Here is a 22220-nt window from a genome sequence, read left to right as displayed (position 1 = left end):
CTAGAAAGTATAATACAAATAAGCAGTAAAGAAAATATAAAATTGTTTCTCCATAAATCATTCTCTAAGAGGGATATACAATAGCATATGCAAAAATAGAGAATATAAGATCTAAAGCTCAAAATACAAAGTGTAAAGGAGTCTTCGCGTTTCAAGGGAGTCCGACATGCTCAACGAGGTACATCACATCTTGCATCTGAAAGAAAAATCTGATGATGGGTGAGAATCCGAAGGTATCCAGTAGGATAATAATTTCAAATAGAGACTATGTAAAGAGATATGAACCCGTTAGGCAATCCTAAACTCCAAAATGTACCAGATTCAAGCCTAGGGTCCTTTTCTAAATCAAACAAGGTTAAGTTACTAAGTTTCAGTCCTTGTCAACTATCTCTAATCTCAGTTCTTTCCAACACTAAGCTATTAATTCTCTTAATATTATTATTGTCCATATTTCAGTATTAAGCCCTTCCGATTTTATTAATTTCTAACAATTATTATTAACAACATTCAGTCTCAATGGTATCAATTATTATCATTAGTCTTAACGGTTTAAGTAAATCTTAATAATCCCAATACAAATCATCAGTTATACCAGTACTCTCAATTTCTCAACTCAGAGTAAGTAGAGCGAACCACTGCATCTACCCAAGGAGTTCCAATAATCTCAACCCAGAGCAAGTGGGGTGAACTGCATCCCTTGCATCTACCCAGGGTGTTATAATCATCTCAACTCGGAGCAAATGGGACAAACCGCATTCCTTGCATCTATCCAGGGAGCTCAATTATCAATCAATACTCATTTCCATCATCCAAATCATTCGATCACTAACATCGCATCAGGAACAGCCCTTAGCATCATTATCGCCAACATAAGCGACCTCTCAGTTGTTCAAGCACATACAAAACAACACAAAAAAAATACACAAATAGAAAGAATAAATAAAGCAAGTAGTTCAAATAGCATATAGATACAATTACTCAACAAGGCAAGCCAAACACAAGATATGCACCCAATCAATACATACAAATTCAGATGATGCATGTCTATCCCTAAACAAGCCATGAGCTCACATATCGGTTGATTGCCCGCACCCGATAATATTCGTGAGATAAGTGTTACGTATCGCCGTCCCTATCTCAGAAAACATCCCCTCCATGAGCCTTACGTATCGTTGTCCAAATAGGGGGATCGTTCATCCAGTCTCTAGTGAGCGTTACGTATCGCCGTCCTCACAGAGCCATACTCGCAGTCTCGCGTGGGCGTTACGTATCATCGTCCCCACCGAGCTGTACTCTTAGTTTCAAGTCTAGTGGGCATTACGTATCACCATTCTCAATGATCAAATTTCATTTCCTCCATGAGCGTTATGTGTCGCCGTCCTCATGGAAACTTTTACTTAGGTCTCAAATGAACGTTACGTATCGCCGTCCTCATTGAGCCTCGCACACATTATCTCAAAGGGGTAGGACAAACCACCATCCCTACAATCATGTTATCCGGGTTAACCAAGCATTTATCCGAAAATAATTCAATTTAATTCATTCCATATACTCATACTCATTCCAGAACTCAAAAACTAGGTATCAAACTTTATTTGGGAGTTACAGAAGGTTACAAGCTTGCTGGAAAAGCTAAACAGTCAAAAGCAAAGTTTAAGTGAGAAAACAGGACTTCTGCATACGCATCACCTTTGTGTGTTCGCACAACTTGCAAAATTTTCAGACATGCATACGCATACCCCTCATGCGCACATATGAGAATTTTTTTCTTGCTCTGTTCCGTGCGCACGCACCATACTATGCATGGACATACATACCAGAATTTCTGGTTTGCTGCATAATCTCATAATTCAATTTTGTATACCAATTTTTATTCGTTCATATATTTATCTATAAAATTCTAATTTCTTCCATTCTTAAATTGTTTTAAGGATCATTTAGTTAGCACTTCAATTTAAGATAGATTTTACCTAAATCTAAGCTTCAAGCACAAAGTTATGGTGCATCGAAGTTGGTCAAAATTCAGTTTTTACCAAATTGCCAATTTTCACCAGAACTCCATTCAATTCACTTTCAAACTATTCCAAGGCCAATTCCATGCATCTTAATACTCATTTAATAAGTCCTACACATTCCACACCTAACCAAACAAGCTCCAACATAATCATTCCAATTTCATAAATTTTTCATCCATAATCAAACTAAGCAATTCATATAATCAAATCCTCATTAATCCATCAACAATTCACTCTAATACCATTTTTAAACATTTCAAATATTCACTTATCAATACCTATCCATTTCAAGCCTTATCCACTTAATCATAACTCGTTTAGCACATTCTTTCAAACATACCCATTTACGATGACAAAATACAACACTTTTCAATTAATCCAAAACACATTAGTTTAGCAATCAATTTACACATGGTAATCACTACTTACCATGACTTACCTAATAAGGGATATCTCGCTCTATCTCGACCTCCGGCCCAATTTTCATACCAACGCCTCAATAGACAATCAAACTACCATCATAATCAAGCACACCACAATAATTTAAATCATGCATACTCATATATATATATATTCATTCAACTAATCACAACAATAACCAATTTTAATCTAATCTTATCCTAGGGGCAGTTAATCTAGGTTTTCACATAATGTTGCATGGTGCTTATCCAGAATTAAGACCTGTACCTTCATTAACGACGGTCTTAACCTCGAAAAAATTCTTCTTCGGCAAATTTTACGCTTCACCCAATGTTAATCAAGCCTCTACAAATACTTCACAACCAAATCAAGCCACAAAATCACAGCACAACTCAACCCAAACAAGCCATCATTCTTCATTTAATCTAGCTACACCAATTTAATTCACATTTCAAGTTAGAATTTACATACAATTATAGATAATAAATTGATTAGGATTCTTTATCTTAATCTACTTGAAATTGGAATGGAACTCACTTGAAATCCATGCTAGAGTACCCTTAAAGAATCAAAATAACAAGATTTTAACTCACACATATCCCAAAAACATGAAATTGAAGAGAATGAAAAACTGGACAGGATTTTCATGTTTACTTACCACAATACCTAGACAAAATTGAAGAGAAATCCGATACGAACGCGTGGCCATAAATGGCTCGTCAATTGAATCTCCGGAGCAAAAGTTATGGAAGATTGAAGGTGATGAGGCTAGGGTTTCTTCTCCCTTTTTCCTCTTCTCTTCTCTTCTCAACTGCGCCTCTCTCTCTAAAATGAGGGTATTGGTGCTGAATTTGGTGAATTGTGAGTTTAAATAGTGTGGGCTTGGACCCAGTGAAGTCCGGTGTAATTGTTTTAGCCCGTTGGTCCAACTTTGGGCCAAAACCTTTAATATTAGTGTTTTAACTTGTATCCTAATTATTTTTACTCTCCCAAATTATTATTTTTATTTATTTTTTAATCCTTTTCGCTCTCATTTAATTTATTAATTAATCATTTATCATTTTTCTGGATTTTACATCCTACCCACCTTAATAAAAATTTTGCCCTCAAAATTTCAATCACTATAAGAAAGTAAGCGAGAGCAATTCTTCCTATGTCAACTTTCCATTCCTCGATCCTCCGTCAACCCTCGCAATAATCTCATATCCGAAACTCCCCATTTCGTATGAGCAACTCCTCCAAATTTCATTCGGTGGGGTCTAAGGGTTATACTAGAGGTTTCAGGCTCAACTTTAGTTTTAATTACAAGGGTTCTTCTAATTTCATCTTAATATCCATCTCCAAATCTTGGAATCTAAAAGTTATATACTTTTCACCACATTAATGCTCCCACATGCTTTCGCTGCGTCACTCTAATTGTAAGCCACTAAAACCTTAATCATTCATTCACTTGACCAGAAATCTTGTTGAATCTCCTTATCTCACTAACTAAACGTCGTCGACCTTTACTTCAGCTGTATGAGTTCTAATTCCTTGATTGTTCCACTACCAGGTCCATTTTTGCCTCCATTTCTATTTTCAATTTGTTGTTTCAACTTATCACCAGTAGCTTGCGTAGCAGCAGTCATATTTTCAAGAGCGGTCATAAAAATAACCAGATAACCTCGCTCATGTTCACGAGACGCCATTTAAGTCTTGTCCATACCGAACAATTGATATTAAGGTGATCAGCCTTAATATCTCAAGTCTAGTGTTTCAAATCCCTAAAGTTTTGCTCATGAACATATATGCTATATATGTCAATCAGACATCCTAAATAGCATGTACATACAACCTAGAGTATACTCATTAGAAGCATAGTCAGTCCGTCCTTCAGGCTCTATAGAAATGAACTGCTATGATACCATAATGTAACACCCTACCACACAAAGCCTTACGCTATAGTCGTAAGTTAGAGGTGGTGAGGTATTACGACCTCTAAAATGAAAAAGTACATACGTATATTTGAAAGATAATAATATAGCTAAAAGCTTGTGAAGAAAGATAACAGAACAAATAATCGCATCACACTCAAAACATCGACGATATACAGAAATGACAATATATATGATTCAAAAGGAGATACATAACAAATACTAGTCTCGACCTGCAAATATAAGGCCAGCTAGAAAGTATAATACAAACAAGTAGTAAACAAAATACAAAACTGTTTCTCTATAAATCAACCTCTAAGAGGGATATATAATAGCATATGCAAAAATAGAGAATATAAGATCTAAAGCTCAAAATACAAAGTCTAAAAGAGTCTTCGCGTTCCAAGAGAGTCCGACATGCTTAACGAGGTGCATTACGTCCTACAATCCCAATTTTTGGATTATAGTATTCTGAAACTCAACAAAACTCATAGAAGATTTGATAAAAATACTTAACAGATTCTTATTAGTAAATTTTATTTTCTCTCACATTTTTTTAATCATTCTTTTATAATATACAAAAATTAAAAAACTATCTTTACTAACCATTGTGAGTCCTACTTTAATGAAGATTTAAATTTTCTGCATATATTTATATAGATAAGTCTTATAGTTAATTCGAATTTATTTAACTCTCTCTCTCATATATCAATTCATTAGCTCTCACACTCATATATCAATTCATTAACTTCGATTTATATAATGTTATGTCATGTATAATAAATCGAACCTATTTATTTTGATTTATACACTGCAATGTCCTTTTTTAATAAATCGAATTTACCTATTTTAGTTTACTATTAGTATAACTAAATCAAATGCATTTAATTCGATTTATATAGACAAAGGGTAAATCAAACTCATTAGTTTTGATTTACATTATTTCGTGGTTAAATTTAAACATACATAATACATGTAACAATAGGTTTTTTTAAGACTATTATATAATACTAAATCTCATTTTATTTATTGATGTTTTTTATATAATTAATATAAAAAATAATTATTTTTATTAATATAATATTATATAATTAAATATACGAATAAAATTAAATTATAATAAAAATAGCAAAAGAGCTCACATCAATACTAGGAGTATGTATATATCAAATCTCGTAGATCTTATTGGAGTGGTAGGCTGAAGTTAGCTCTCCAACCACCATCATGCAAGTTCTCGTTCTTTCTACGAAACCTAATTGACTATTTATGGGTGGTGCTAGAGAGTCAATGACCTAAGCGTACAATGTGTATAATGAGCTAAATTTTTGGTTCATAAATAAAATGAATATTATCCATATTATCCAGAATAACCATTCGGATATCAGAGATAATAAACATCTCATGTCATAAAATCACTCATCCCAAAAATTAAATTGATTTTGGAGTTCACCAAAGATCGAACCCTTCACCTTTTGGATATAAAACTTTAATACCATGTCATGAATCCACTCATCCCAAAAGCGTAACCTAACAAGACAATATAACACTAATAATTATTTTTCTAATACTTCCTAAACCTCCATTATACACATTGTATGCTTAGGCCATTGGTTCCTATACTTTCTCAATATTTATATATGATGGCATGATTTTCTTTATTACTATTAAATTATTAATTTATTGTTTTATTTATCACAAGATGAAATGCAAATTTAGATTCAAAGTGAGACTCATGGTATGATGAAAATTTAATAGTGAATTTAAAAATTGTATATCGAACATCATCACTAATATTCTCAACCTAATTAAACCATTTATTTAGTACCTTATGATTTCCTTGGCTCTTTTGGTATATTTTAATCATTATTTCCGGAAGTAGATTATCGACATCTTCACAAGCACCATTCGACATGCTTACACCATTAATTTTATTTTATTAAATGTAATGATACATTCCCTATAAAATAAAAATTAAATTTTTATGAACAATGAATATTAAAAAGTTTTATATAAATATTTAATTATTTATTTATTAATATATCAGTAAAAGTAATTAATGTTTAATTAACCATATTATTTGAAAAGTTATCTAAAAGTATGTTTTAATTTAATTGAATAATATTATAAAATTTGTTATGTTATCAATATATATCAAAATTAAATTCATAAATAAATTGAGATATTTACATATAAAAATCAAAACAACTTGTAATTTTAGGTATATGCATATGAAAGACATGTTTTAGATTTGGTTTAAAATATTTTTCACTAGCTAATTTTTTGTTTAACTTATAATGAAAACTTAGGTGCAGTCGACTTCATATGAAGTTGATAACAGAGAGTTATTAGATAAAAATTTAGTCAAATCAATTAAATCATTTAACGACTCTCAGCTATCAACTTCACATAAAGTCCACTGCACCTGAGTTTCCACCTTAACTTATTTAGTATAATCATATTTATTTAAAAAAATCATTATACTATAAAGCTTCAGGTACATTTTCACACAACATTAAATATAATAAAGTATTAAAACAATTATCAATTAATCATTAAATAAAGATATTCTGATGATAAATATTTTTATAATTAATTTTTAACCATAAAGTTTTCTTAAGACATACAATATCATCGTCAACATATAAAGAATAAAACAATTAAAGTGAAAAATATTATAAAAACCCATAAGAAATTTTTTATTACCGTAAGAATAATTTTTTTTTTTTTTTTTAAAAATCCTATTTCATTTCATCCAGAAAAACACAAGAAGTCTGCCATAGCAACAAAAAGATCTTTGAAATATATAGCCTTGGCTTATGGGGTAGGGAATTCAATTTTTTATTTAAAAAAAATAAATAAAAATATTATTTATGACATGTGTAACAATAATCATAAATAATACAATATAATATATAGTTTATAAAACTGCAATGAAATCAAGATCATTCATTATTAGTGACACACACACATTGAAATCAAACCACCTGCCAGGTAGCCTTACAATCATTTGATCTTAGAAGAAGAAAGCAAGAGCAAGAAAACCGCATTTAGTTACAATAATACTAACAATAGCCTTATTATTCTTCATTCTCTATATGGTCCAAGTGGAGCAACAATGCAACATTGTAATAAATAATAATAATATTATTATACAAAATGATTTGACTTTATAGTATACAATAATAATAATAATATTAATGTCACGTAGGTGTCCATGGGACATACGTGATCAGCACCACCACCTAACGGGCCTTCTAATAATCAAACATTTGATGGAACCTTGTGAGGCCTATATCTCTTTTTCTTCTTTCCCTTTTGGATCCAGTCATTTATTGCAAGTTTGCAACCCCCGTTTTTTTTTCTTTTAAATATTTATATATATTAATACTATTTTAATAATTATCATAAAAAAAATACTATTTTAATAATTATTTTTTTTATTTATGTTCAAAAATCATTCGTTTTAAGATAGTTATTATCTTGAACAATGTAATATATTTAAAGATTGATTTTTTAAAATATAAATATTTATCATTTTAAAAATTTAATATATTCATAACTCATCTGAATATAATTTGGATAAGTATAAAAAATAATTTTTAATTAGTTAATAACTTAATATTAGTTAACTTTTTTTTTTACTGTAAATTTTTTTTAATTCTCACTTTTTGGAGAGTTTAGAATTTGTAATTTAAAATTTAAAATTTAAAATTTTAAATAAAATGATAATTTAAAAAATAGTTGATATTAGTTGAAAAAATAATTGATTTCTTAACGGAACTCATATAATTTATATCCAATAAATAATATGAATCGGAAAAGATATTACTCCAATACATTTGGTCACCTTATCACATACTAGTACATTCTTAGATCTTCTGTACTCGTCAAGTCGCATTTTATTAATTTATTTAAAGTTATAAGTTCAAACAAAAATATATAATAAATGATAATCCAATAATTAAAACTTGTGTGTAAATAAATTTTATAACCTGAAAATATCAAATTTCACTCTATACAATAATCATTTTAAAATCATGTCAAAAAGCATATACAGACACATATTAAATGCCTTTTTTTAATAAATAAAAAATTATATTTACGTTTTTAGTTAAAATTCAATCTTTTTACCTTTTTTAGGTATTGTTTCTTTATTTCATAGTCAAATATTATAACACAGCAAAAAATTGTAGAATTGAGGAAAAGTGCTATAACATATTTGCTGTCAACGCTATAGCAATAAAACAGATCTTGAACTATATGAAAAGGATGAAAAAAAATTATGAAAAAGATCATGAAAAAAATTATAAAAATAGTTAAAAAATTATTTTGCATATCAGATTTCTGTTGAAATTTGAATGATCTTAGAATTAAGTGTTAAGCACGTGTGCATAGTTTCATATTTATTAATCTCTTAATAATCAAGATTTTGTTAATATACAATCTGAATATTCTACCGATAATCTATAGCATAATAATATCTACGTCAACAATAATACTTCAAATAATCAGACTCAACAATTTGATACTGTGTCATTTTTTATGGCAAGGTGAAATAACTCTCTGCTGTAGAAAAAGCTATGCCCAATCCTTAATTCCACGCTCCATTTGCATTATAATCGTCGACATCTTCTGGACCAAAAGTCATAAACTCCACTTGTATTGCATCCAAGTCCAATGTCAAATAATGTCTTGAAAGTTGGGCTTGGTTACAAACTAGTAACGGTGATGACAAAATATGCCGTGAGGAAGTAAAAGACAATAATTCAGTTTTTGGGACAAATTCTATATCATTGTTGTGGTCACTTTCAAAACCAAATTCGACTCACTCTTCGTCTGACTCAGACTCTTTAAGCAACAAATCAGCTCTAAATTTAGGCATTTAATTTGGAGAGAATACTAAATTCTTATGGGGGATTTAGTTTTTCTCACCTGAGTACGTAGGTCTTGCTACACAACCTGTTTGGGATTACATGTGAGGAAGAAGAACTACTGAAAATGTCTGCCAACTCAATGCAAAGCTCTATTACTTGTTCAGTCACAATCTTTCTATGACAATCGAATATAGCTCGTACATGATCATTATTCTTTAGCCACGATATCTTATACCGAATATTTCTCATGGTGTCCAGTGAAATGTACTGATATCCAATTTTTCGAACATGCTTAATTCCAAACATTCCAATATTAATCAAAATCAAACTTTCAAGCTCTGTGAACGAATGTAGCCACCAAGTATGTATGACAACAGAATTATTGCATTCAAAATATGCACCACTATCTTTGCGTAATATTGTTACATTTAAATAAACAACAATTATCATACGTTTGTTAGCCATTTTGGAGAATTTGTTTTTGAAAAAAATAAGAAAGAATATATGAAAGGTGAAAGTTATTAGAAGAGAGGAAGAACATATATAGCAATCGTTGGCGAGAAATTTCGCTATAATATCACAGGCAACACATACGCTGTAGCATTATCACATTATAACGCTGTCAGAGACGGTGCTATAATGCTATTGTGCTGGCAACGAATGCGTTATATTTTCTTAGCTTATGTCACAGTTATTGCATGCACCATTGTTATCTGCGTTAAATAATCGAATATTTAAAATGATGAAAAAAAATTAAAAATTGATTAAAAATGCATGTAAATAGGAATTTTTTTATTTATTTATAAAAAAAGTCCACATTAAATGTATTTAGAGAAGAATATAAAATAAAATAACAATGATATTATGTGCACATCTAAAATAAAAAATTAATCACTCGTATATAATTAGGGCTGTCAAACAGGCTAGCACGGCCCATTTAAGTCCGGTCCGTTAAGTCCGTGGGTTAAATGGGTTGGGCCATTTAAGCCCGTTTTATTCGTGGGCCAGAATTTTTTAGCCCGGACCATTTATGGTCAGTTCGATGGGTTAAACGGGTCAGCCCGTTTATCATTTAGTTTTGTTTTTTGAAAAATATTTTGACAAAAAATATCACTTTTAAGTAAAAAACTTTTAAAAAATAATATTTTTTTAGTTAGTGGGTCAGATTTTCGGGTCAAGTCGAGAAAAATATCGGCTGAAAGTGCTATTTTTTTAAAAAAAGTAAAAAAAATTAAACGGGCAACCCGTTTAACCTACGGGCTAGCCCGTTTAGCCCGAAATTTAAACGGGTTTAATTTTAGAGACAAAACCCGCCCATTTAAATGGATAAACAGACTGGCCGATATATTTAGCCCATTTTGACGGCCCTATATGTAATATATGTAAAAAAATAAAATATATATTAAAAATAAATTAAATAATATATATTTATATATAAATATATAATAACTAATTTAACTATTAATTTTTTGTATATAAATAAAATTTTTGATAAAATAAAGATTAAAAAAAAAATCAGGTTATCCTGATGTCCATGTGTTTAGAGCAATGAAGCTTCTTTTTCAATTCCCACTTGACTAATGACTACTACTCCTACTTCTTCTTCTTATTTCCCTCCCTCGTGTTTAACGCTGAAAAGAAGTAGGATTAGGAACCCAATTTGAAGAACCTAAGCTATTCTTTCTCTCTCTCTCTCTCTCACTATTTTGTCACTTCCCTCTTGTTTTTGCATAGGGACGATTAACACAATAAAAACCCATTTTTATTGCAAACCCAACCAACCAACTTTAATTTATTTCATATTGGATGATGTGAAGATCCAAAAAGCAGAAGAGAATGTTCTTCTATTGGCTCATTTTGCCTATTTTCTTGGATCCTCTCTTCCCATGCATGGACTCAAAATCCAATTCTTCTTCTTCTTTTTCTAAATCTCCTTTTATTCTTCTTCTTCTTCTTTAGCCATGGAGGTACATAAAAAGATGCCAATAAGGTATTATAGGAGGCTACGAAGTTGGTTTAATTCTAGCAATATCAAAAACGAAGATGATGCTAATCACAATGGTAACAATAATAATATTAAACCATCTTTCAGTTTATATGAAATAGAAGGTAATTTTTTTCTTTTTTCTTTTTTCTTTTTTGTCAATATATTATTTATTTTTATGCTTTTAAATTTAGACATGGGTGCTTTATTATTATTATTGCAGATGGAGGAGAAGAAGATGAGATTGATGGTGACTATGGTGGTGGGGATCTCTCCCTTGGGTCTCTGGAATTTGATTCATGCATTTTAACAAACAAGCTAAGGTAATTAATTAAGTTAATTTAATAATTACTAAATAGATATAGTTTTTCTTTTCTTTTCAATTGATGTGATTAATACTAATAATAATAACAATATATAATATAATAAATAATATTGAAATAATAATACTATTATTTCAGGGTGTTTGTTGGTACTTGGAATGTTGCTGGGAGATCTCCTATTGGAAGCTTAGCTGTTGACTTGGAAGATTGGTTAAATCTCAAGGATGCTGCCGATATTTATGTTCTTGGGTATATTTTAATAATTACTTTGGATCTTTATTTAATTAATTAGTTCTTTATAGTATGTTATTATATATAAAATCATTAATTTGTAATATCTAATTTCAATTTTCATCAGGTTTCAAGAGATTGTACCATTGAAGACCCTAAATGTGATAGGAGCAGAGGACCAAGCAGTTGCAACAAGATGGAACAACCTCATTGCAAAAACTCTAAACAACAAAACTTGTGAATTATGTTCCTCATGTCCAAATTCAACACCTCTTTCGAGCCTGTCCTGTGACAATTATTATTATTATTATTGCAACCACATTAATATGGATGACAATAATAACATTAATAATTCACAACAGAACGACTCGAATAGAGAGTGTTGTAGGATTAACAGAAGAGAAAATAATTATAGCAACGAGTATGCACTCGTTGCGAGCAAAAAGATGGTTGGAGTGTTTGTAAGCGTTTGGATGAACCGAAAAGTGTTGCAAAAGTGGCGCGTTTCAAACGTGAGAGTGTGCTCGGTGGCATGTGGGGTGATGGGATACTTGGGGAACAAGGGATCCGTGGCGGTTAGCATGTCCATCGAAGGGACGAGCCTCTGTTTCGTGGCGGCTCACTTGGCGTCCGGGGAGAAGAAGGGTGATGAAGGGAGGAGGAACCACCAGGTAGCTGAGATTTTTAGGAGGACATGTTTTCCTAGAAACACAACAAAAGATGATTATGATATTAATAATCACCATCATCCTCTTACCATCTTAGGCCATGAGTAAGTTTAATTATTTCTCTCTACCTTAATCTATTTTTGTTATTGATTATTATATATTATGCTTGTTAATATTGTTGTGTGAAAATGATAGGATTTGGTAGTTCATTGGCATATTCAATAATTGAATGCATGTTTTTGGCATGTTAAATTATAGACAAAGATATCTTAACTATTTAATTATCTTGTATTGTGGGGTTGACAAAGTCAATTTTCATATAACATGAATGACTGAAATGCTCATTTCTATATTTTGCAAAAAAAAAAAAAATATGTGATTTTTTAAAATTATTTTTTGAGAAATGTTATTTTAGTAACTAAAGGTAGGTTGACAAATAATAAATCAAGTTGTCTTTAATTGTTAAATAATACTAACAAAACTTTTTAAAAAAATTAAGATAGTTTACCTTCAATCGTAAGTTGTCAAGTTATTTTTAGTTGTTGAAATAACATTTCTCTTATTTTTCATTCTTATTGTTTTATATTTTTTCCATTGTAAAAACAATTTGAAAATAACATATGTAATAATAAAAAAATGACATTATCAATTAAAAAGTATCAATGTTCACTCCTTAAAATATAAGTTCAAGTGTCATTGTTCTTGATATTAATTATCTTGCATTCACCATTTTTTTCTCCATTTTTTTCGTTTATAACTGGAAAATACTAAAATCTCTTGTATCACCACTTTACTTAGAGAGTTAGAGATTGTATGATGAGAATTACATTTGAAATTGTTATTTAAGAAAATAAATGGAGAGAAATAGAAAATGAATGGTCTCAACTTTTTTTGTTCACTTAAAAAAAATGAAGTATGATTCTAATTTTATTTTATTTATTAAATGTCTTGTCCAGATTCCACCTAAAAATTATAGAAGAGATCTTCACATTCGATATCATCTATTCACATGTCTGTTATGTCGGTTTCTCAATTTTTTTTATTTTTATTTATTTATTTTTTTAAGATATAACCCTAGTATGTATGTGTATGATGAGTTGTTTGAATTGTTCCTACATGAGATCTAAAAAGTGTGTGTTTGTTTAAAGCTCTTTAAAATTATAAACTTTTTATATAAAAAATAAAGAAAATTTTTTTTAATATTCTATTTTTTTAAAAAAAAAAGTTATATACACATATATAATTGTTTCCAAATTTATACGTCTTGCTACTAAACAAAAAATCATCAACAATAATCTAAATCCAAAAACCAACACAAATTAAATTACCAAGACTTGGAAAGTAGCAGAAAGGAAAGAACAAGAAACTGGAGTTGTTTGAGAGCAGTTGTTAGTCGTTTTTAATGTTGGTCGTTTTCGTCAATTATATGTAACGTCTTTTTCAACTTCAGCCAAAATCTTCTGAAATAACGGCACCTAGCTAGATACCTTTTATACTCATAAGGACCTCACTTTATTGGATTCGAGTAAATTTAATTTGGGTCTATGAAATTATTCTTCAGATATAGCTCAGTCTATATATTTTTTAGTATTGTATAAATTAATAATATCTAAACTAATATTATAATTATTTATTGTTTTATCGTTTCTTTCTTTTTTCCCTCTATTTTTTATGCTTTATAACTTTAGTTTAATTGGATATGGGCTTTCTAAGGTTTAAGTATTATTCTATACAAATAGTTAAACCTTTATTGATAAAGTGTCTTCACGAGAAAAAGATATATCTTTGTCACAAAAGTGGGTTAGGCCCAAATCAGAAACTAACCAAACTTATTTTGGTGAAGTCCTTCTCAAGACCCATAAAGATTCTGACAAAAACAATGACCCAAAAAGTTGAGAAGTCCTTTGCAAATTGCAATTACCGATAAGAAAAAAAAACATATAACCTAAGTGGAATGCATAATTTAAACCAATCAAATAATTATGTCAAAAAAAAAAAAAAAACTATCAAATAGTGGACTGCAAACCAACTTAAGCTGTGAGGATGTCAATCCTGCCATTTACCCACGACAACTTATTAGCTAACAACAAATTTTTAAATAGAATTCTTAATTAAGAATGGAAAGACTATGTCATTTGAGTTATTATTCATTGACGAACAAATCCTACTTATTCAATGTATGTGTGTGTAGTGTATGGGAGTATATTCTCAAAAAACGTTTAATTAGTGTAGATTGACCTTATAAAATCATTTTACACTATATTAGTGGTATGAGTAAATGAATGTAAGATAATTGTACACTTTTCGTATATGGATTTAGCTATCATACATTTTAAAGATACATGTTAAAATTATTAATAATAAAATTTTTTAATGTTTTATTTTAATAAATACACAATAAATAAAATAATATTATATGACTAGTAAATATTATTTTTTTATCAGCAATAATTTATACTCATATTTACATATTTTTTACACACAAGAAATATATAATTTGTATTTATATTTATTAAAATTTTACACACATAAATTAATACATTTTATATTTATATTTTTTAAAATTTAAATATATAAATTAATAAAAGTTATTTATTAAAGATAATTTAATATTTATACTAACCAAATAATAGTAAAAAATACTAAAAATTGCTGATTCCAAGAGTTTCTCCTCTTAAGAGATATGTTGGTTAAATGGTTAGAATGTTTATGTTAAACCCTATATTTTAATGATTAAATAACGTTAACAATATTAAACAAGTTGATTCTTACCATGCATGTGGGTTGAAACTATGAAGCAGTCGAATATTTTGGTTTGGGGACCTAAACTACAGGCTATACTTAGAGGACAAGCATGCTAGGAATCTGATAAGAAAGCAAGATTGGAAAGGTTTGCATGAATTTGACCAACTCCAAAAAGAACTTGAAGAAGGTGGAGTATTTGAAGGTTGGAAAGAAGGTAACATTGAATTTGCACCAACATATAAGTATTCATCATCCATTAGCAATAGATACTGTGGTGGTGGACTCCATACCAAATCAGGAGAAAAGCAAAGAACTCCAGCATGGTATACTCATTCTTTACTTATTACACTCACTTTTCTTTTCCTTTTATAATCTATTATTATTATTATTATTATTATTATCATAAAAAAGTTTGAAAATAATAAAGAAAAAAATATTCAGTTTGGTCTGACACTCGAATTTTAATTTAGTTCTTAAAGTTTCAATTGTTTCAATTTAGTTCCTAAACTTTTTAAATTTTAATCACGTTAATCCTGCAGTAGCTTCCGTGACAAAATCAATTAAAAAGTTTATGAACTAAATTAAGACAATTGAAATTTCAAAAACTAAATTAAGATTCAAGTGTAACTTCAGCTACCAAATTAAGTATTTGTTCATAATAATGTGAACTAAATATTGAAAAATGAAGGAAGGAAAAATTTTGTTTTTCAATTTTTAAATAAAATTCTGAAAAAAAATTAAAAATAAAAAAAGCTAAACAAATCCAAACTTCTATGTTTTGTTACAGGCGGAATTGAATTTGTGTAAATTAAATGATGAAGGAAACAAAGTAACAACGTATGCTCACTAATTATTATTATTATTGGCACAGGTGTGATAGAATTTTATGGTATGGGAAAGGAATAGAACAGCTTCATTATACTCGGAGTGAAATCAAATTCTCTGATCATCGCCCTGTTTCTGCTCTTTTTACTACACACATTGAAATTAATTCATCTGCCACACCACTTCTTCAACTTCACAAATTCCAACCAACATTGTTACACCCCACACATGTAAGACCTCTGTCTAACTTTGCTTTCTTAAATTCCCATATATATATATGATTTATGAATAATGTAAAAAAAAATAAAACAATATTTTTTTTGTTTTTATCTTTTATATTCTTTTTCTTTTATAAAAATTATGAAAATAAAAATACAAACTAAATACACCCTTAGAATTTAGTTATTTTAGTTAAGTTGAGATGGATTTTGAATGGAATAAAGTGATAGTATGAAGCATTGATGATTGAATTTCTAAATGTCTTTGGCAAGAAATTTTGAATATTTGAATTTTTTATGAACTTTTTTTTTCCTTTTTGTTACATGAATGAATAAAGTGGTATGTTGATTTTCTTCTATGTACTCTAATTAATTATGGAAGGGGGTGAACAAAGAAGATGAAGATGGAAATCCCACTTTATTATCATTGTTAACAAAGGACGTACAAGCCTGCTAACACAAGGAAGAAGAAAAGAAAAGAAAAAAAAAAGCTGTAAATTAGAAAGGATGCTTATGAAGTTAATATTTTTTGGAATATTAATTACTTTGGATTTATTTGAAGGGTTAAGATTAATTAGGTTGCAAGCTAGTAGTGTAGCAAATATAATAGAGTGCGAAATATAATCAATTAAGATGTATTGTTGATTTTGTATGGAAAGATCTTAGTTCAAGACAAAAAAAAAAAGTTCGTTACAATTAATATTAATATTGTGAATTTTATAATATGATTGATCAATTATCAGTATTAAGTAGTAATTAAAGATAAACAAGTATAAGAAATAATTAACTAATTAATTATATTGTGTTCCAATACTTTGCCATTTGCTAGTTCATTGTAAACCTACTACGTCCTTTTAGAAATCAGCAAACAAACTTAAGCCTCTTCGCAATAATGCATGTGATGATATCATTTATTTTTAAAACAGAAGAAAAAGAAAGAAATTAGGTCAACTGCGTGCAAGAGTACAATAATATTGCAAATAACAATTATAGTAATTGGTACTTGGTACTTGGTATTAACCTACTAATTAACAATTATTCATTTAAATTTATCAATATAATTAAATCCGTTTATATTTTGAGTTAAATAGACAATTTGTTTAATTTTTTGTATTTTTAAAATTAGATTTTTTTGCCAATATATTTTATGATTCAATTCAAAAATTCAATCAATCAATAAAAAAATATTGTTTATTTAACTCAAACGACGTCGTTTTGAGGGGACAGATACGTCTTCACTGTTCCCTAATTCTCAAAATTTTGACGTTTTAAAGCCAAATAGGTCTCCTAAAATTTTTGTTATAAGTCAAAAAGGTCCCTTAATAAGGGGCACCTATCTACCTATCTACAATAAGGGGATATACAAAATTACAGAAACTATATAAGGATCAAACTCATGAGCCATACCATGAAGTTATGAAAAAGGGTGATAGAACGGAGGTTGAGAAAAGAGACACAAGTAACAGAAAATAAATTTGGTTTTATGCCAGGCAGATCCACCACTGAAACAATATACCTGTTAAGAAGAATGATGGAGAGGTATCGTAGAAATAAAAAGGATCTACATATGGTGTTTCTTGGTTTGGAAAAACCATACAATAGGGTGCCAAGGGAGGTCTTATGGAAGGTTTTAGAAAAAAAGAGAGTAAAGATCGCATATATTCGTGCAATTAAAGACATGTATGATGGGGCCACAACAAGTGGAAAAACTCAAGGTGGTGGGACAGAGAAATTTTTTATTGGTATAAGATTACACCAGGGATCTTCCTTAAACCCAAACGTTTTCACATTAGTCTTGTAAGTACTCACAGAGCACATCCAAGAGCCTATGCCATAGTGCATGCTTTTTGCCAATGATATCGTCCTTATGGGAGAGTAAAGAGAAGACCTAAATAAGAAGTTGGACTTATAGAGAGAAGCTCTGGAAGTGTATGGTCTGTGCATAAGACGTAGCAAGACGGAATATATGGAATCCAAGTTCGGTTTGCGAAGGGAAAACCCTAATATAGAGGTGAAGATTGGAGAAAATATCCTACGAAATGTTAAAAGTTTTAAGTATATTGGGTGCATCATATAGGAAAATGGAGAGATTGAACAAGATGTAAATCATAGGATCCAAGTAGGTTGATCAAAATGGCGGAGTGCTTCTGGTTTTATATGTGACAAAAAAGTGCATTTAAAACTTAAAGGTAAATTCTATCGCACTGATATAAGACCGGCTATGCTTTATAGTACAGAGTGTTGGGCGGCCAAAGGGAAGCACGAACATAAGCTAAGTATGGCAGAGATGAAGATGTTGAGATGGATGAGCGGTCATACGCGATTTGATAAAATAAGGAACGAAGATATAAGGGAAAGAGTTGGAGTAGCATCCATTGTGGAAAAGATGGTAGAATCGCGTCTTAGGTGGTTTGGGGATGTGAGAAGAAGACCGATAGAGCACCCAGTTAGGAGGGTGGATGAGATGGAGGATGGACAAAGGGTGAAAGGCAAAGGAAGACCTAAAAAGACCATCCATAAGATAGTCAAACGAGATCTACATGTAAACGGTCTCGCTATAGACAAAAGGAGGACGATCCAAATCGAATCTATCGGTTGGATGGAGTCGCGCATATCGGTGGTAGCGTGCATGACGAGGTTAGTAAATTTTTATTTTTTTAATTTAAAAAATAAATTGTTGTTAATGATATTGAGTCACTTAGAACTTGATTATTAGAATTATTAGAATGTCTAAACTTAAAGTAGTAGCTAGAGTATTGATTTAGGAGTGATAGTGTGTTAGAGGATTGTTAGTGATATTAAACCGTTTAAAACTTGAAGTTTATAATTAATAGGCTTTGTAAACCTCGATTAGTAGTTAGAGTATTCATAAAGAGGTAAGAACCTTTAAGGTAATTTCGATTTCAAGCTTCGGATTATGTAGGTAGCAGAAGATTGGCCTAGAGTATAGAATAATTTAATTTATTTTAAAAATTGAATTATGAAATGTTAGATTAATTATGTACGACAATTGTAGGAATACACTAAAGGATTTAGGGTTATGCTGTAAATAATAGATAAACTATGTTTTGTTAAAATTTAATGTAAATATGGTTAAAGTATTTTTCAATTAATATTAGCCGTTTTAGGTGAATGTTGTTTTGTGAAGTGTTATGATTCTAAGAGAATTTTTTCGATGTCATGCAGCCCACCGCTGTATCTCGAGCATGAGAAGGTAACATGGTATGCTATTACATGATGAGAGGATCATGCCGTACGTCTAGATGGCTGGCTTGGCCCATCTCCCGAGGCTCAACGACCACTGGTTTAGGTTGGATGAGCCGTTAGTCAGTGCATTTGTGGAGAGATGGCGTTCGGAGACTCATACATTTCATATGACATTTGGTGAGTGCACGATTACGCTACAGGATGTAGCCTACCATCTTGGGCTCCCGATCGACGGGCAGTACGTTAGCATTTGTCTGATGGACTTCGAGCGGTACATCGAGGGAGGTCGTCCGGCATGGACTTGGTTTGAGAAGTTGTTGGGTTGTTGCCACCGTCGGACTGCTTCGACAAGTTCACTGTAAAGTGCACTTGGATGCAGGAGACATTCAGTCATCTTCTAGAGCGCGCAGACAAGGAGACAGTTAGGAGATACGTGAGAGCATACATGATGATGCTATTATCAACACAGCTCTTCGGGGACAAGTCTGGTATACGCCCGCATGCGTATTCGGTGGCTACCATACGTGGTGATATTAGAGAACAAGGGCGGATATAGCTGGGGATCTGCCGCCCTGTCATGGTTATACAGGTGCCTATGCCGTGTGGCCAACAAGCACGTGGTGAAGTTGACAGGACCACTGCAGCTCCTCCAGTCTTGGATCTTCTGGCGGTTCCCAGGTTTTAGGCTCGACGGGTTTGTCACAAGGTACAAAGTTGATTATTAGTTCTTTTCTGTGCTCCTATTTTTTCCGATTTTTTTGTCACTTGCTGATAACATTTCTTGGGTGGTAGGTGGTCTGGTTATCAGCCGACGTCGAGCGAGAAGGGACCTCGAATTGCGCATTGCAAACTGCATATAGATTTACTTCGTCCCGGCGATGTGAGTACGAAACAATTTAGTCTTTTATTCTTGACTTATTTTGCGTGGTTACTGGAGATGAATTTTTATGTTGGACCCGATTGTATTTTCAGTTCGTTTGGATGCGGTACAGCTCGCCAGATGTCATGCAGATAGTGCATCCCGAGATATTAGAGTCACATCACACAGCGTTATGGATGTGTACGACGTTATTGATATACTTTGCTGTCATAGAGTGACATCAGGTGTGGATCGGGTACTACCTCAGCTTGGAGGAGTACAGCATCGGTCGTTGTCCGCACTGAACATCGATTTACTTTGAAACGTACTAAGCATGCATAAATCAAATGTGGCTAATTTGATTTACTTGGAACGTAACCATGCATGCATAAATCGAATGAGGCTAACTCGATTTACATGAATAGCTACTAAATCGAATTTCACTGTTTCGATTTACATAGAACTATGCTAAATCGAGTTTGGTTGCTTCAATTTACATAGAAATGCCCTCTAGAAAGATACACGTAACGATTTTCTTTTTTGATGATTTGCGTAATATTAAATTGGCATTGATTTATCTAAGTGATTTGTGCTATTTTTAAATTAATAAATTTTAATTTTTTAACTTTTTATCTATTTATCTCAAATTTGATTATTTATATATATAAATTTTTTTATGTATTTTCAAATGCTAAATTATAAAATAATTTTAAGATTAAAAAAATTTAAAATTTAAATAAACTCATATTGATTTTTTATTATGTAAATATTAATTTAATTTTTAAGTATCATATTTTATGATATTTTTTAATAATGAAAAAGAGAATGAGTTAGCGAAGAATTTTTATGTAACATAAAATTTTCACATAAATAATGGATAATATTTATGCAAAATCTTATGAAGGTAATACTTTGAAACTTTCATGCAATGTAAATCAACTCATCTATGAAATTAAATTGGTAAGTTTTGGTCAATTACAAAATTAATGTGAATGATTTACAAAATTTTAATACAATGTGAAAACTCCTAATACTTTGCAATACTTAAAGAATAAATGTCTTAGCAAATTCAAGTGTTTTGTTCATATTTTTTTAAAGTTTAGAATTTGTAAAGTTGATAAAATAAGTTTACAGTTAAAACTATTTGTGCTACTATAATTAATAGTTATATAAAAAAACTATTTTTTTCACTTATAAATATTTTTTTAAATTTATTTGGTGTCAGTATTTTAGGAGTTTAGGTATATAAATAATAATTTTTATAATGCAACGACCTCTTAAATTTAGTTGATATTGTTATTATGGTGTTTACATCACCTCAATATAAGTATCATATGTTAATAATTAAATAATACTATTTCTTATGACATTTTAGTGTTAATGAATAAAATTATTTTTTAGTTTATATTTTTTTATTTTTTGTATTATTTGTTTATTATGTATATTTTTAATAATATTTTATTATTATGATTAATAAAAATAAAGTAATTACTCAAATTAGTCCTCGAAGTTTTTGAAATTAGACACTTTAGTCTTTCGAATTTTAAAATATACAAAATTATTTCCAACGTTTGTTTCTGTTAGACAATATAGTCCCTCTCCATTAGACAATACAGTGCCTCTCCATTAGTAACTAACAGTAATTGCTGACGTGGAACGTTAACTCGCACATGCGGCCGTTAAGTGTCCACATGTGCAAGCTAGACAATCAATTCCCAAAGTTAAATACAAAATAATTTCTAAAAATCTTGAAAATATCAAAATAATCCTTAAAATTTTCTTTTAAATTCTAAAACAGTCCCTTTGAATATTTTAAATCTTTTTCAAAAGCCAACATCTTATAATATTTTTATGAGTAATTACTCAAATCAGTCTTCAAGAATTTTAAAAGCGGACATTTTAGTTCTCAAGAAAAATTAATACACAAAACATCCCCAA

General features: G+C 30.2%; 1 protein-coding gene across 2 annotated transcripts; it reads left to right on the top strand.

Annotated features, from left to right (window-relative positions):
• Positions 1-10863: 10863 nt before the first annotated feature.
• On the top strand, positions 10864-16904 carry LOC130954729 (type IV inositol polyphosphate 5-phosphatase 7-like). Of its 2 annotated transcripts, none has more exons than XM_057881491.1 (7): positions 10864-11331; positions 11430-11529; positions 11668-11778; positions 11888-12532; positions 15230-15496; positions 16045-16228; positions 16599-16904. In XM_057881491.1, the coding sequence occupies exons 1-7, from the start codon at positions 11184-11186 to the stop codon at positions 16671-16673; spliced, it is 1530 nt and encodes a 509-aa protein (XP_057737474.1). In that variant the 5' UTR covers positions 10864-11183; the 3' UTR covers positions 16674-16904. The 2 variants fall into 2 exon arrangements, with proteins under 2 accessions (XP_057737474.1, XP_057737473.1); XM_057881490.1 differs by having other exon boundaries at positions 15227-15496.
• The last annotated feature ends 5316 nt before the right edge of the window (positions 16905-22220 follow it).

This window comes from Arachis stenosperma, chromosome 10 (assembly GCF_014773155.1).
Source record: "Arachis stenosperma cultivar V10309 chromosome 10, arast.V10309.gnm1.PFL2, whole genome shotgun sequence".
In the NCBI taxonomy this organism is placed as follows: Eukaryota; Viridiplantae; Streptophyta; class Magnoliopsida; order Fabales; family Fabaceae; genus Arachis; species Arachis stenosperma.
This window is presented reverse-complemented; position numbering and strand designations above follow the sequence as displayed.